The following is a 16,620-nucleotide window of genomic DNA, read 5'->3' as shown; positions in this document are numbered from 1 at the left end:
GTAGGATGGAACACTGGTCCCTGCGATAGCAGGTCTGGGCGTGGTGGTAGGGTACTTGGGGCCTGTACCACCATCTTTACTATTTCTGCATACCAAGATCTTCTGGACCACAAGAACTACAGACTTTCTTTCTCGCTTGATCCTGCAAAGTCGTCGAGGTAGCAGCAGAATAGGAGGGAATGCATAAATCAGTGTGAACTGATCCCACGGGGTCACCACCATCTGTTCCGCATGCGAGTGGATCCCTTGTCCTTGACACAAAGTTGTGAACTTTGTTATTGAACCTGGAAGCAAACAGATCTACATCTGGAATCCCCCATCTTTGGCATATAGCCAGGAAGATGTCGGGGGGAAGGGACCATTCCTCTGGTAACAACTGCTGACAACTTAAGTAGTTTGCCTCTCAGTTCCCTACCCCCAGAATGAAGAGTGCTAAAATGCATGGCACATGTTTTTCTGTCCAAGTTAGGATATGGTTTACCTCTCCCTGGGCTGCCCGACTTCTGGTGGCCCCTTGGTGATTGATATAAGCCACTGCTGTGGCATTGCCGAATTGAATCCTGACAGGAGAATTCTGCAACCTGAATGTCCAGGCCCTTAAGGCTAGACACGCTGCCTGAATTTCTAGAATGTTGATGGGCAAGGTCCTTTCGGTTCTGGACCATTTGCCTTGGACAGACGCTTCTTCCAGGACTGCTCCCCAACCTGAAAAGCTGGCGTCTTACCACCTTCCAGGTAACCGGTAAGAAGGATTTCCCCTTCTGCAGATTCTTGGATATCCTCCATCAACTAAGGCTCTGGCGCATTTTTGGCGACAAACGCATTTGAAAATCTAGTGCCTGAATCTTCTTGCCAGGCCGATAGGATACTGTTTTGCGGCAGTCTCAAGTGAAACTGAGCATAGTGAACTGCTTCGAATGAAGCCACCATCTTCCCCAACAACTTAATACAAAGGCGAATGGAAGGACCCTTCGTTGCCCTGACCCCTTGGACCAGCTCCTTTATGGCGCTGATCTTTGCCTGGGGTAAAACACCTTCTTCTGGGCTGTATCTATGACCAGACCCAAGTGTTCTAACCTTCTTACTGGCTTTAAAGAAGATTTCACCAGGCTGATGACCCAACCTAGGTATTCCAGGTAGTTGACTGTGGTGACCACGTTTTGGTCCAAGTGGTATACCGACTGGTCTATTAAGAGCAGGTCATCCAGGTATGCTACTATTGTTAAAGTTTTGAAGCCAGAAGTTTTGTAAACACCCAAGGTGCAGTAGCTAGACCGAAAGGCAAGGCTACAAACTGAATATGAAGTACTTCTATTTCGAAAAACAGATTCTTCTGGTGACCAGGTAAAATAGGTACATGCAGGTATGCATCCTTGATGTCGACTGATGGCAGAAGCTCTCCCCTTTGTAGGATGGAGACTACTGATCGGATCGATTCAATGCGAAAAGAGACAATCTTCAGGAATCGATTTCGATCTTTGAGATCGAGAATAGGCCTGACATCCCCATTTGGTTTTGATACCGTAAAAAGGTTTGAATAAAACTCTGACCCCTGCTTTTCCACAGGAACCACCATGATGACCTTTTTTGACAAAAGCCGGTCTAACACTAGAAAGAGAGACTTCTTTTTCTCTGGATCTTTAGGGACATTTGACCTGAGGAAGCGAGGAGACGGGAACTCTCGGAACTCTAGTTTGTAACCTAGAGCTATTGTGGAGTCCACCCATCTGACCTGAAATTCTTCCTGCCAGACCATTGAGAACTGCAGAAGTCTTCCCCCCAATCGAACGAGTGGGGGCGCCCCTTCATAAAGAGGCTTTAGCGTTTTGTCTTTTTGGGCTTCCTCTCCCAGAACATCATTTGTCCTTGGGGTTGACCCTGAAGTTTACCTCTTGACCCTGACGGTGGAGGCCGTCGTGACTGCCTGGAGGCTGATGCCCCTGGCACTGGAGAAAGAGCTGTTTAAATGAGGAACCTTTACTCTTTTTCTTAACTGGCAAAAGGGTACTTTTCCCACTGGATATTTTTGGGATATATTTGTCCAAATCCTCCCCAAACAACTTTTCACCGCAAAGAGGAAAACCAGCCAGGAGCTTCTTGCATGGCACTACGACTGACCAACCTTTTAACCATAAGATTCTACACATATGTACCAACCCAAGGGTAAGGCGAGAGGTTTCCAGAATAGAATCTCTGATTGCGTCAATTGCAAAGCACAAAGATGCTGGCAGCTTAGTTCATTCCTGGGCCTGCTATTCAGGGAACACCTTGAGCACCTGTTTCAAATGGTCTCTCAAGGATTGGCATACCCCAATTGCCAGCACTGCAGGTTGAGCCACTTAACCTGCCAGGGAGAAAATGTTTTTTTTAACAGGAATTCCCATTTTTTATCAGTTGGATCCCTAAGCATTTGTGCATTGACAATTCCAACTTTTATTCACAGAGGATATAGCAGCGTCAATTGCTGGTATACTCCACATCTTAGTGAATTTATCCTCAATACGATAAAGTTTTGAAAACTTCCTAGGAGGAAAAAGTGCTTATCTGGGTGATTCCACTCAGAATACATAAGCTTTTCTAGTAACGAATGGACATGAAAGGTACGAAAGGCTTGCGGGGAATTTAGTGAACCCAAACAGGAAGTGGGCTCTTCAACCGACTCCGTTAAGGGTAGCTTAAATGTGGCGCAGACCATTTCAGTAAGAGAATGCACCAGCAACTTCTCAGCATGTGAAGATGAAGAAGATCCTTCCCTACTTGATTCCTCAGAAGAGGAATCATCAGCCTGTTCACGGTCCCCGAGGGGGATTCATCTTCCCCCTCCCACATTTCCTCCGTTTTGGGATCGTGGGTGGTAAAAGGGGACCTAATGAGTTTTCTTCCACTCAGTGAAGACAAAATTAAAGCCACTAATCTTTCCTCTAAGCCACTCATAGCTGAGGAGAAAACCTGCTCAGTTATATAGACAGGGGCTGAAGTGTCGGAATGAGTTGCAGCCCCTGATGGCTCACTCTGACCAGCCTCCTTAGTACAGGATGGTGTTGCAGAGGGAGGGTCCTCATTACCTGAGGGCGACCCATTTGTGCCCTTGGTCTTTGCAGCATTTGAACCACCACCTCTGGTCATAGTGCCGAGCACAAACGCAGAGGTACCACCAAAAAAATCCACCTAATGCTGAGCAATAGTCGAGCAACTGCCGCTGCAATTGAGTTCAGCATGATGGCTGAGTAAATGTGCCTGGGAATGTCTGTGTCACTCACATGCCACCCATCCACTCAGTGTCCCTGATAGCTGTATGCACCTGAATAAAGGTGCATTTTATAGCTATGCAGCCTGCGTTGTGGATGCTAATTCGCACCAATGCCACTAAGCCCCGCCCCTTCCTCTGATCACCCATCATGCCCCCCCCCCCCAATCTATTTTAAAATAGAGTGTTTTCCCACGCGAGCGGGCTCCGATCCTGACCGCACTGCATAGAGGAGGGCTGGGGGAGGAGAAGAGCTGCCAGTGGAAACTGGCATAATGTTGGCGGGAGCAGAGCGGCACACCACCGTCTGATGCCATGCTCCTACTGCCTGGAGGAAAGCTATCCAGGTGGGGGCACATTCCTAGGAGGAGAAAACCCCCCTTTCCCACAACTTTACCTGGAGCCTGGACCAGAGGAAGCATGCAGCTTGTACACAGCGATGAGACTGACAAGCATGGAACAGGTACATGCTCTTGACAGCCCCCGGTGGTGACTATAGGCATAACAACATTTACTTTAAAGGAGAAAACCCACAAGAATTAGAAAAATTCCTTAGGAATCTCGCCTACCTTATCCAGCTGCAGGGTTCTGCGGTAACAGACCCAATCTTCACCTCTCACGGTGGGCTCCATTTAGAAAACCTTCAAGGACTGGGGGCCCCCTTTTTTATCTGAGGATCCATAGCCCTGGGCCTGTAAAAAGCAGTCTTCCATGAATATGGCTGAAAAAACAAATACTGAATCCTAAGGTCCAGCTCCCTAAAAAGATAAGCGTTACAGGCAAAACCTTGTTCCTTCGGACACGAGGCCCAGGTACCATTCAATTCGGCTTGGAAGAGACACTTTGAATGGATCAGGTTGCATGGCTTACCCCAGTAAGGAATATTCCAGAGGAGCTCAGCACAGCACATCTTTACTCGTGACCAACACCTAAGACACTGGTGAAAAAACTGAGGTACTCCCTATAAGGGGAGGGGTTATATATTTATAAATTCAGTTGCCAATTCCTGACGCAGGTAAAGTGCACAGTGGAGAGAGCCAAAACATGCTATTCCACCTACTGCAGAATGTAGGAAGCCCCTAGCTCCTCTGCCACACTTCTGCCACCCTAGTGGCTGACATAGGCCACCGCAGTGCTTTGTCCAATTGGATCCTGACCAGGAGCCCCCGAAGGTCTGTCCGGTGTTGCAGAGACAACCTGTTCACTTGCAGCTCCAAGACATTGATAGACAGGTGAGCTTCCTCTGGAATCCAACGTCCTTGTGCTGATCTGGAACCCAGGACTCCTCCCAAGACAAGCAGGCTGGCATCTGTTGCGACTATCCTCCAGTAGAGGGGAAGAAAGGACTTCCCCATTTGCAACGCAGGGGACTAAAGCCACCAGAGGAGGAAGGCCCTCATCAACCAGCCCAGACTAATCTAATTGTATAGGAAGGCTGAAAATTAATCCTATTTGGACAGGATTTCTTGCAGAACCCTCGTATGGGACTGCGCATACGGGTCTGCCTTAAAGGTGGACACCATATGACCCAGAGCCTGCATGCAAAACTGCAGGGACCACAATCCAAAGCTTCTGGTGTTTAAAAGTACTGTAGGACTTTGTGATCTCCATTCTGTCCATAAAGGAACCCCTGATGTCCCTCACAAATGTGAACATGCAATCCCCCTGATGAAGAAGCCACCATGGAATGGATGGATTTCAGCTTGGAACTCTGAACCTGCATAAAGCAATTCAGGGCCTTCGGGTCCAGGATCAGGCAACCCTTGTCCCCCCCCCCCCCCCAACTGTGACCAGATTGGAGTAAAACACTCAGAACCATTCTGGCTGAGGTACAGGGGCAATTACTTCCTGGTGAAGAAGGTCCTGCTCCACCCCATATAGGGCCGAAGGCACAATAGCAGAAGATGAAGATTGGTGGGAAAGAATTTTCCTGGTGGATAAGAATGAAATTCAGTTTTGTGTCCAGACACAATCAGTTTGTAGACGCACTTGCTGGAAATTTGGGAGGGCAATGGGTGCGAGAACCAGTGAAGATGACCCCCACCTTAGAGACAGGTGAGGGAAAACCTTCAGACTGAATTGCACTTATCTGCAGGCTTGGTGGACTAGTAGGACTTGGCTTAGAGCCCTTGTCAGCAGACCCAGTGGAGTGAAAAGGTCCCATATGTTCAGTAAAGGAAGGCCTGGTCTTCTAAACACAGTTCCATCCCCTTCCTGGTCCGTGGGAGAAGTTACTCTCGACACCCGTCAGGTTCTCGATGGTGCTGTCCAAGGTAGCACCAAAGAGATTTTCCCCTGGAAGGGAAAGTCCGCCAGGGCCTTTTTAGAAGTCTACTCAGCACACCAGCATTTGAACCAAAGCATCTGCCGAAGCACCACCACCGAGACAGAGAGCTAAGAAGAGTGGTAAAGCAGCATCTTGGGATGCATCACATACATACTGCAGGCCCTGGACCAGCTGGTCCACCAGATCAACATACACCTATCCACATGTCTGGTGTTAAAACCTTACCATAGAAACTTGGTCCATTAAGTAAACATCCGAGACAGCAGGGCCGTGGCCAACACAGTTAATAACGCAGACACCGCAATGGTAAACAGAGCGGGCGCCAATTCTGCCCTGTGGTCCGCAGCATTCTTAAAATGGGGAAACTCTTTCACCGGTATCATGGTTGCTTCATTCAACCTAGAAACGTAAGGCCATTTCAGATGTTTCCCAAGCTTTGTAGACTAATTTATCAAAGTATGCAGCATAAGGGAAAACCTTAACAGACCTAGCTTGTTTGTGTGTACCAAAGGGCCCAGGCACTTCGTCGGCCGTCACAGTGGAGTCCTCAATTTTTAGAGTCTCTCTTACAAAAGAGATCAGTGCTTTCTCCAGTACGGCAACAGAAGCAAAGAAATTGTCCTTGCTTCTTGAGGAATTAGGGGATGCATCAGCAAGGCTTGCCATGCACGTCAGCTGCCACGCAGTCATACATATCAGCTGCCATTTCATTCAACATTACAACTGTGACTAAAGCCTTGTAAGTGGCATCACATTTAACAAAGTTGTTTCCCAGTGATGGTGTCTAGTAAGAATTTAAAATTCTATGGGATTTGACTTACTTTTATAGAAGACTAATAACCGCAGTGTTTTCTTCTACAAACAATTTATTGTAATGTATGACAAATTCAACTCACGACATAGTAGGGACCATATAAAACACTGACAAGCTGGAAAAATTCAATAGGGCCAGAGTTCTGTTTTTGGCACAAACATATGATTACAGATCCATTCTTGTAAATATTCCTGAATATCACATACGTCGAGTAGTGTTTTTTATTTGATAATGGAAGACCAGCTTACCTTAGCTGATGCTCCCGAAGATTTGATAATGCTTCCATTCCATGGAGGTATGAGTAAACGATCTCCAGATCCTACAAGACAAAAGAAACATGCTTACAATTGAGATATATTAGTGGTCAACACAAATTGCATCATGATGAAATTGCACTGTGTTAAAGTTCAACAGGGCTTTCCCTGTTAAATTTACATATTCCATCACAACAAAAGTCATTGCTTGGAAAAATGCAATTGATTTGTATTTTAAACCCGTATGTCGCCAGTAAAATTGGAGACAGCAAAACTGTACAGGGACTACTGAAAAGACAACGTAGCAATTATAAAACTATAAGAACTATCTTCACAAAGACAACATGTCAGCAACAGCCAACACAAAAGAAAAACAAATCAACCCCTAATATTTTTCTTCAAATATCTTTAGAGTTTTCAAACAGATGCCATTTCAGACTATTCGAGCAGGAAGTCCAAAATATATTGGTGAAAACAAGCACAATGGAACACAATCAATTTTCGCATGCCCATGCTTTGTGTCTTAACTGGGAAATGCAACAAAATGCATGGCAACAACTCTGATGCAATTAAAACGTTAACGTCCACATTGGCAAAAAAAATTAAAAAATGTCACCAACAGTAACCAGTAGGATGTTAAATTGAATTTGCTACATTTCATATGCGTTAGAGTGCATGTGTTGCAAAGCAAATGGAATCTAACTGCTTGCTATGAGCAATGCCTCCCCTTTCCTTTCAATTGTGTTAAAGCAAGACTGGTAAAAATGGGTTCCCTGCATTTTCAACTGTGTTCTCGGCTGAACATACCCTTCCCACCCACAACAGGTCATAACTGAAATGGAGAAAAGAGGCTTGAGTAACAGATAAAAATATGGAGCAGTCATTAGTGAGGGTATAATGCAGCTTTAAATGCTATGATTCCTGCGGAATAAATATCAAGATAGAAAATAAGCAGCCCAACTTTCACGATGGATCAGAATACTGTTATCCATATGGCCCAGGGGAAGAGGAGGGGGGGAAAAAGATATACATGAAAGAAAACAAATCCACACATGTAGAGTTATATTGCAAGTCTGGCTGATAGACTGCGTTCTTCTCTGGTGGCAAGTAAAATAAGTGTCTTCCTCAAGGGATGCAGACAGATGGGAAAAATGATCCTGGGTCTCTGGCAAGGCTGAGGAGCTGCAGTTCAACACCTAGGGACACAACAAGATCTGAGTCATCAGTTAAATGTGGGTTACAAGGGCAACTAGTCCCCTGTGACGGCAGATACAAACAGCTATGGACAGAAAAAAATCCTTGCCTTAAGATTCAGGATTACATGCCAGTGAGACACCAGAATCTATCAACAGTGCATTTATCACTAGATTAGCAACTGCTACTGTATTATACGAGTGCACTACCATGCATGTCTGAGGATTGCATCAAGGAAACCTATAAATATGTGCAGACACGGACCACACACACACACAATACTAAAATGTGACGTCCTGAGCTTCATTCCAGTGAACAAATTAGGCAAATCTAAAGAAGCATTTTGCTGCAATATACATTATTTTAAAAATAGCACTGCAGATTTCTTTCAAAAACTGCACAATAGGAAAATGTGCAGCTATTTATAGAAACAATACGTTTATTTTCTATGCATTGGTAGAATATGGCTAGCTAGAATAGAAATGGTATATTGTTAAGCACTGGGCACTTAAAGAGGAAGTAAAGGCAAAAAACATAAAAAGATTAAAAAACACCCTGTATGGCAAAGGCATAATAAGCTATATATATATATATATATATATATATATATATATATATATATATATATATATATATATATAATCTCATTATACTCTATAGAGAGGCCTGGTTGGGAAGGACAATTGGGACAATAAAACCTGGTGTCTCTTCTAAGTCTTCCACTGGAGCACACCCAGCATTTCTTCTGACGTCTGTGGCCTGTTTCACGGTGGGGGTTCTCTGTAGATTTTTGTTAAATAACTTTAAGTGTTATAAATGGCCAAACTGAAAAAATAAATGGACACAATTTTATACCAGTGGCGGGATTTTCTTGTGGGAAGGTAGGGTTCAATCATCTGATCGTTGAAGTCCCCTCCCCCCATAAACAAATTATAATCATAGATGCAAGCTGGTTTCTGGATTGGGCCGTCTCTTCTGGAAACTTCCACGTAGGTGTCATTATGGATTGTCGTGAGCATGTGGACGTTTAGTGTACCTCCACTTGACAGCCAATAGCTCCTGGTTCAGCAAAGATGTCGTCTCCCCTCCTTGTAGCCTTTCATTGGCGAGTTTTTGTGGGAAGCCCTTTTTATTGGCTCTTACTGTACCACATGCTGGGGTGTCTCTCCGGTGAAAATTGCGGAAGAGGGGCAAGCTAGTATAAGAGTTATCCACATAAAGATGGTATCCCTTTCCAAGAAGTGGATAGACAAGCTGCCAGACCACTCTTCCGCTGGCTCCAATGTACTCTGGGCATTCAGCGGATGCAGTTAGAAGTCCTTCCCTTTGTACACCAGGAAGGCTTAGATGTACCCCGTGGCTCGGTCACAAAGTTTGTACAGTTTAACCCCATATTGGGCCCTTTTGCTGGGGATAAACTGTTTGATGCCAAGCCTGCCTGAGAATTTTACAAGGGACTCATCCACGGAAATATTCTGTTCGGGGGTATATAATTGGGGAAATTTTTAGGAGAAATAATTAGGAGTGGCTGAATTTTAAATAGTTTGTCAAAAGCTGGGTCATTTCGGGGAGGGCACTGGGTGTTATCATTGTAGTGGAGGAACCGCATAATCATTAGCTATCTTGATGAGAAGAGTGGCATGTAGTGGATGGGTTTGGTAGATCAACAGGAGTACAATTTCTTTTTTTTTTTTTTGTGTGTGTGTATCCCAAAGCACGGGGGCGTAACTAGAGCCAGGGTTGCTTACTATGTGCTGCTGTGCGTAGAGGTTGCACTGGGCCACAATGGATGATACTAAGTCTTTGGTGAAAATCAAATGAAAAAAATCAAGCATGGCTAAATCATCGGTGTTCACCTGGACACCTGACTGGGTGGTGAAAGGGGGGGATATTTGCTGCTCCGGAATTAGGGGGACACCACAATAGGTTTTGAAGGGCATAGGGAAGGCTGGCATGGTCCCTATCCCTTTGGGGCTGAGATGACACCCTACTGGTGCTTGGCCTTTGTTGTAGTGGCTCTGCTCTCGAGGTGGACGGCTCTGCTCTCGAGGTGGATGGAACTGCGCTGCTGTTAGTAGGCTGCTGCTCCAGAACACCTTCTTTTCACAGGCACACATTCTTCTTCCGATTCCGTATCAGACCTGCTTGTAACGGGTTCATAGGCCGAATGCGAATCTGACAGATTCAGAGAGCTCCCCGCTGCGCTCATCGGTCATACTTAGAAGCTGGTAGGCCTCCTCTCTACTAAAATTTTTTTGCCATACTGGTGGCTGGTAAGGCTGCACTGCAGAGCACTCTGGTGGCACTGATGGGCACAGGTGGCACTGGTGTGCTCTATAGTGGCTCTGGTGGCACTGATTAGCACACAGGCGGCACTGGTGGGCACAGGCGGCACAGGTGGTACAGATGACAGATGGCGCTGTTGTAGAACTGTTGTGGCACTATTGTGCACTGCTAGATAACATACTACTCACTGTGTGGCACACGATTGCTCTCCTCTCACGCTGTATCGGTGTGAGGAGAGGAGAGCAATGAACTTCTGATGACCCTGCTCACTGTCATTGGACGGAGCAATCACTTGGTAAAGGGCCTCTGTCACTGGCCCTTTACTGCGATCCGTGTTGCCCCGGGTCCCGTGAACAAACCACCCTGTAGCCGTCATTTGGGTATGGGCCGGTTATTAAGTGGTTAATACGAGCATTCATACAGGTCAGCATCTGGGGCAGTTATTGAAATTTTAATACATACTAAAAAAAAAAAATTAGAAAATGAGCATGATGGTCACCAGGAGACCACGGCAAGATGCAAGGCCTAAAGCCTGGTACACAAGAGCCGAACATTGGCTGGTTCAACAGAAACCAGCCGACATTTCGCCCATGTGTACAACAGTCCGGCTTCTGTTGAGTGGGCATGCTGCAAAACCAGCAGCCGATCAGCATCTGGCAGGGGGGTGGGGGTAGTCCCCTTATCAGAACACAATAAGCTCAGCGGGCAGATCCCTGTACTAAGATCGCAGTACAGCTCCATTTATTTCTTTTTTTCGTTCAGCACGCTGGGTTCAAAGAAAAAAAACTTTAAGTGTGTACCAGACTTAAAAGAGCAGTTCACCTTTGGGAACATGTAACATGTCCCACCTCTGTAGCCGCTCCATGTACCAGCTGTCACTTTTTAAAGAATGTGGCCGTATCATTCATTCACAGAGTTCTGTGAATGAATGAAATACAAATACCGACGTCCTTTGCAGATGTAAACTTGTAGTTCCCAATGAACTACCACGGCACTGTTGAGCACTGTGGTAGTTCATTTGAGTCTTCCTTTCCTTGTAAAACTGCCTTCCCTGTACAAGCAGACAGCTTGCATGTCCTGCATGGCACCAGCTGTTGAAAGCAATAAAAATGGATGGATGAGGATCCAACATCACCTTATGAAGCAAGACTGATGCAAAAATGGATAGGGACCAACTCTGACCCTTAAAGGTACTTAAGGCCAAACTAAATTTCCTCTACCAATTGGAGAAAGAAAAAGAAAATCTTCCACCCACATATTTCTGCGGGTGCCACTTCCTGGCTTCACCCCAGGCAAAAAAAATTTTTTTTCAAGTTCTGTAATTGAAGTTCCCCTGGATTCAAGACCATCAGGTCCCGCTGGACTGGAAGTGTCCAAAAGAGCAACCCCCTGCAAGACTTGCTATATGTCTGTGTATCAAGCCCCTCTGGGCTAATTCGGCCAACACTAATATCAATGTTACCGCCTTACAGATTCTTCACGAAAGATGAGGCACAATCTGAAATGGAGGGGGGGGGGGGGGGGTTGAAGAACCAGACCTTAAGGTGTTACCACTAACCATTTTTGGCAGTGGGACTCTTATCCGGGACACACCTGTCCCAAACTGTTTTAGAACTTGAAATCTAGGAGACTCCCCTGCAGAGATCTCCTTGTCACTATCCTATACCTGGAATATGTATGGGCGATAGAGACAGCACTTGTACTGTCCCAAACAGAATGTGGTACACCTTCCTGAGTCGCATGACCCCTGGTGCTGCCCTGGTGGTTTATATATGCCTTATAATCGAGAGCAAGGCTTACTGGCCAAAAATGCCAAGCTATTGGACAGTATTCTCTCCTGTGGCAACCAAGCCCACTGAACTGTAGCCAGCCTCAAGTCAACTTAGAGAGACTGGCATCAGTGGTTATTATTTTACAAATTCCTGAAAAGGAAGAATATCAAGCACCAATTTTTGCTCTGCAACACCCCGGAAACAGAGCCTTCCACCTATGCAATGCCTGGATCTTTAAGTTACAGACAGAGAATGAACCTCTGCCAAGACCTGGAGTAGGGCTGTATATAGAGAATGTGCTTTGACCTAAACAAAGCTTCCTCCTGTAAAAACATATAGAAGGAACCCCTGGAATTGACTGCTTCCTGAGCAAAGATTGAGGTAAAGAGTATTGAGGTGTCTTCAGTAAGCCCAGCACTGGGGCTAGACGCTTTGAGAACCCTCCGGAGCTGTGGGAAGATATACAAAAAATGTTCCACTGCAATTAGAGAAATCTTGCAGAGGGGTCATCGCTGAAAAGTCTAGCCTATCTGAAACAGAACGATGTTCAATGGCTTGAGATCTTAAGATAGACCTCGTGTCCCTATTTGGCTTTGGAACTGCTACCATTTAATTGTCTCACAATAACGAGCCCATAGCTTCTGCTCCAAGAGCAAATGCAAGCCAAAAGACTGACAACTCCTTGGCAGACCCAGACAGTCCCAAGAGTTGCACTTAAACTACCAGGTTTCTGCCGGCTAAAGATGGAACAAACCACCTCAGACTGCCCTAAGATTTTCTGGCCAGGGATACTCTCAAAACCCAGCAGCCTGAGATGCCTCTCTCACCCAGGTGGGGAAAGCTTACAGCATCTGGTATCTCAGGCAGTCTCCCATCTATATACTAACCAGGCTTGATCCTGCTTAGGCTTCGATCAACCAAGATCAGGCATGATCAAGGTGATGCGGCCGCAGTCTGACAAAAATGAATGCACCAGGAAACACTGCAATGCTGTTGGATAGCAACATGGTCTAATGTTGTACTTCTGGTATTTCATTTCCTGGTTGATACAGCTAGGTGGCCTAAGTTGGAATTTAACCAGTTACACATCAAAGCTTTGTAGCATATCAGAATAACAAGGGCTTGGCTCAAGCTCACCTGGTGTGATATGCGTTTCAGCTTCAAAGAGAGCCGCTGCTGCCAAGATGACTGACGGGTTGAGTTACAGAAGATCAAAGGCCAAGATGTCTATAAAGATTTGACCCAGGTCAGACAGTGATGATTCATGGACAAATGCTGCCCCCTAGTGGACAATACAGCATGCTTCCTGGAGAATGGTCAGATATTAGAAGGACTACCACTTGGCAATGTCTATTGGACAGAGGGCAAGTGGGGGTGGCTACGAGTGGGTGTGTAGTACCGTCTCAGTAGTAACCTGGTTAAGTAGATTATTATACAGGATTTATATAGCGCCAACAGTTTGTGCCGCACTTTACAACATGAGGGTAGACAGCACAGTTACAATAAACATCAACATGGGAGGAATCGGATCATTGTTTTCCTGGCTTAGCAGCATCCCCCTTCCCTACCCAGTAATACCCCACACACTCAGTAATATATTACCATGACCCAAAACCACCTTCCCCCTCCTCCGTTCAGTAGTACATTGCCCATACAATCCCCACTTCGCTCAGTAGTACATTTCGAAACTGCTTTGATTGGCATTCAGAGTGCTTTAAAAACACGGTTCTACTGCCACATTGCGAAGCAAGTGTAAACGAGGCCTTATGGTGCAATGTGAAAAGGGTATGGTTCAAAAAAGTAATTTATTTCAAAGAAAAAAAAAGTCTTTGTTTTTAACTTTCACCTAACTTCTATGGTAATTGAGGCCTTTGTATAATTTCTTGCCTTTAGGAGAAACAGAACACACTTAAAGATACATCTTCTATCCAGGCTACTGTATCATACACAAGGAAATAAAAAATAGCTGATAATAATCCCGAATGGCTCCCAACATGTTAGCGTTTACCACATCTCTTCCATTCCACAGACTGTAAAATACTGGAACTAGTACTTTGTGTTATCTTTTTACATATGACTCATAACATGTGGCATCAGTCCCACCAAATGCTACAATCTGGATCTAACAAAGTACATTTATTGATGTAATGTGCAGATATCTCCAAGGACCAGCTGAGAGACCTCAAGCCTGTCAGATGCATTTTTAAACTAACATTGCCAATAATAGCTTCAGACAAGCAAATATAAGGAAAAATATAAAAGGGAAGGAAAACACATACCAAGTATATGATCTACAAGAAGTCCATGACAATCTACCAAGTCCTGAAGGAGTTCATATTTGAGTTAATATTAAAGTTTTGTGTTTTATTTTTTTTTGCTAAAATAAAAGATTTTATAATGACCTGCTGTGTGCAAGGATATTGCACACAGCAATATGGTCTCCTCTTCTGACACTACTAATTCCTCTTACGGCACAGTCCTGAGCCAGGATGTGTGCGTCTATAGACACACCCAGTAAAGCTCAGTCACGCTCTTGCTCCCTCCTCACAGGATTTGACTGACAGCAGCAGGAGTCTAGGAGGTGAACAGGTATTGCAAGATTTTTTTTTACTTAATGAAGAGAATGCATTAAGGTGTTAAAAAGAAAGCAAGAAAAAAAAAAAAAAGAAAAAAAATCTTTTGCGTTTAAAACCACTTTAAAGAAGTTTTGAGTTAAAAAGAAACAAGATCAAGAGCTGAGTGTGTATGTGACTGCTGATCTGACAACTCTCAGTCTCTGCTTGCTGTGGACCGTCGGTGACTCGTCCAGTTCAGAATGGAGTGACAGGGTGGAGCAGATTCTAGCTCACAGCCACATACTGAAAGACGGAGCCAGCTGTCAATCAGGTAGCAGGATGGATCCCAACAAAATTGTTGGGTTCTTTCCAGAAGGAGGCATTGTTCTGCTCCTTCAGCTGATAGCAAGCACAACTTAAGCCAATTTGGAGTCTAAGGTGTACATTAGTAAATTTACACCTATGAACCAAAGGAGAAGTATAGCCAACAAAAAGGATTGGTTACTCTTCTCTTTTAACCACTTAATGAAGACCAGCGACGTAACCCGTACGTAACCGGACTTCAAGTGGTTATACCGTGATGGTGCCGGCAGATGCAGGCATCATCGCGTTATCGTTTTTCAGAGCCGACGTTCAGCTGTCTTGTAAAAACAAACCTAGCAGCAACTAGCTGCTCGTTTGCCTTTACAAGCAGCGGGATGAGAAGCCCCTCCCCACCGCATTCATCGGGCTGTCCTGTCTCACTAGGACATTTAATCAACCAGCTGACACTTCTGCCAGCTGATCATAGAGATGAATAAAGACCGGAACTGCATAAGTCTACCCAGATATAAACGGCACAATTTTTAAAAACCGAAAAGCATTTGATCACAGCAACAGTGTAAAAAAACAAACAAACAAAAAACAACAACATGTGAGGTATCACCGCGAACATCAGATCATGGACAGTAATTCTAGCACCAGACCTCCTGTGTAAGTCTAAAGTGGTAACCTGTAAAAGCTTTTAAAGCATCGCCTATGCATAGTAAAATTGATGTCGTTTGTAGCCACTGCATGGGACTGCACAATTTTAAATGGCAACATATTTGATCTCTATTTACTCGGCATAACAGCATCTTTTATAATTTATAATTTTTTTTTCATTTAAATTCAAAACGTGTATTTTTGCCAAAGAAAATTGTGTTTTCACAAAAATCTATTACGTACTGGTAACGTCTTTTCCAGGGCAGCCACCAGAGGGGATAAACAAGCACTTCACCTTAGGGTGGTACCACTGCTTGCAGAACCCTTTTCCCCTAAAGGCCTGATCCTTAGCGGATAACAGATCCAACCTGTAGTGTTTGACAAAGGTGATGCGGCCTTTTAAAATCCAACTTATGAAAATGACGTTTCTGTTCACCCACAGGATTCAAAAAAAGTTGGCAAAATAATTTCTTGGTCTCTGTGAAAATTTGGGGCCACCTTTGGTTTAAAAAAAAAAGCCGGAACCGTCTTAAAAATTACCTGGTGCGCAAATATTTGTAGAAAGGGGGGCCCTGATTGAAAGAGCCCCCTGCACACCAGCTGTTGAAACATCTCCATGTCTTTCAGTAGATAGAGCAGGTTTTCTCTTTCCTGCTACTTGGCAGAGCCACCAACTGATCTGAGAAGCCCATGCCTTTTAGCCATTCTTCCTCGGAAGCCAAGATTCCACCTCTCTACCTGGGGACAACAGAACGGACCCTGAGAAGAATGGTCCTCCCTGACAGAATCCAGGGAGGTTCCACGCCAGATCCTTCCAGATCAAGAACCACGGCCTTCTGGGCCAATGCGGTGCATTGAGAATAAGAGACCTAACCTTGGTTTGAGTTAACATAGGAGCAGCTCAACCAGATAGGCAATGCCTTGACATTGGTAAAATTGCCTTGACATTGGTAAAATTGCTGGGGGAAAAGGATAGGACAAAGGGAAGGGCCTGAAACTGAAGGAACATGCCATCCCTGCTTCTACTGCCAGCCCAAGAAACTTTTTACAGCCCTCCACGATGGGAATGTGCAGATAAGCATCTCTCAGATCTATGAATGCCATTTTGTTTGAGTGGGCCTTACCGAGAAGACCAAGTCCATACGGAGCATATGTAAGTTATTCTGTTCCCCCAGGCCCGATACATCTGGTCATGGAGTGATATGGATGGCTCACCAGAGATCCTTCACTTCCTCCAGGGAAAGCTTG

General features: G+C 45.0%; 1 protein-coding gene across 8 annotated transcripts in view; it reads right to left on the bottom strand.

Moving 5' to 3' along the window:
- The window catches only part of RAPGEF2 (Rap guanine nucleotide exchange factor 2), a 383,922-nt gene that overhangs the window by 240,511 nt on the left and 126,791 nt on the right, over positions 1-16,620 (bottom strand). For all 8 annotated transcript variants that reach the window (XM_077477128.1, XM_077477135.1, XM_077477136.1 and 5 more), the window contains exon 2: positions 6,597-6,667. In XM_077477128.1, coding sequence (XP_077333254.1) covers positions 6,597-6,667 — 71 coding nt within the window. The remainder of the gene's footprint in view (positions 1-6,596; positions 6,668-16,620) is intronic.

This window comes from Lithobates pipiens, unplaced genomic scaffold (genome assembly GCF_037356315.1).
Source record: "Lithobates pipiens isolate NorthernLeopardFrog02 unplaced genomic scaffold, aLitPip1_a1.2 Scaffold_13, whole genome shotgun sequence".
Classification (NCBI taxonomy): domain Eukaryota; kingdom Metazoa; phylum Chordata; class Amphibia; order Anura; family Ranidae; genus Lithobates; species Lithobates pipiens.
Note: the sequence above shows the minus strand (reverse complement) of the source record. Positions and strands in the feature narration are given on the sequence as shown.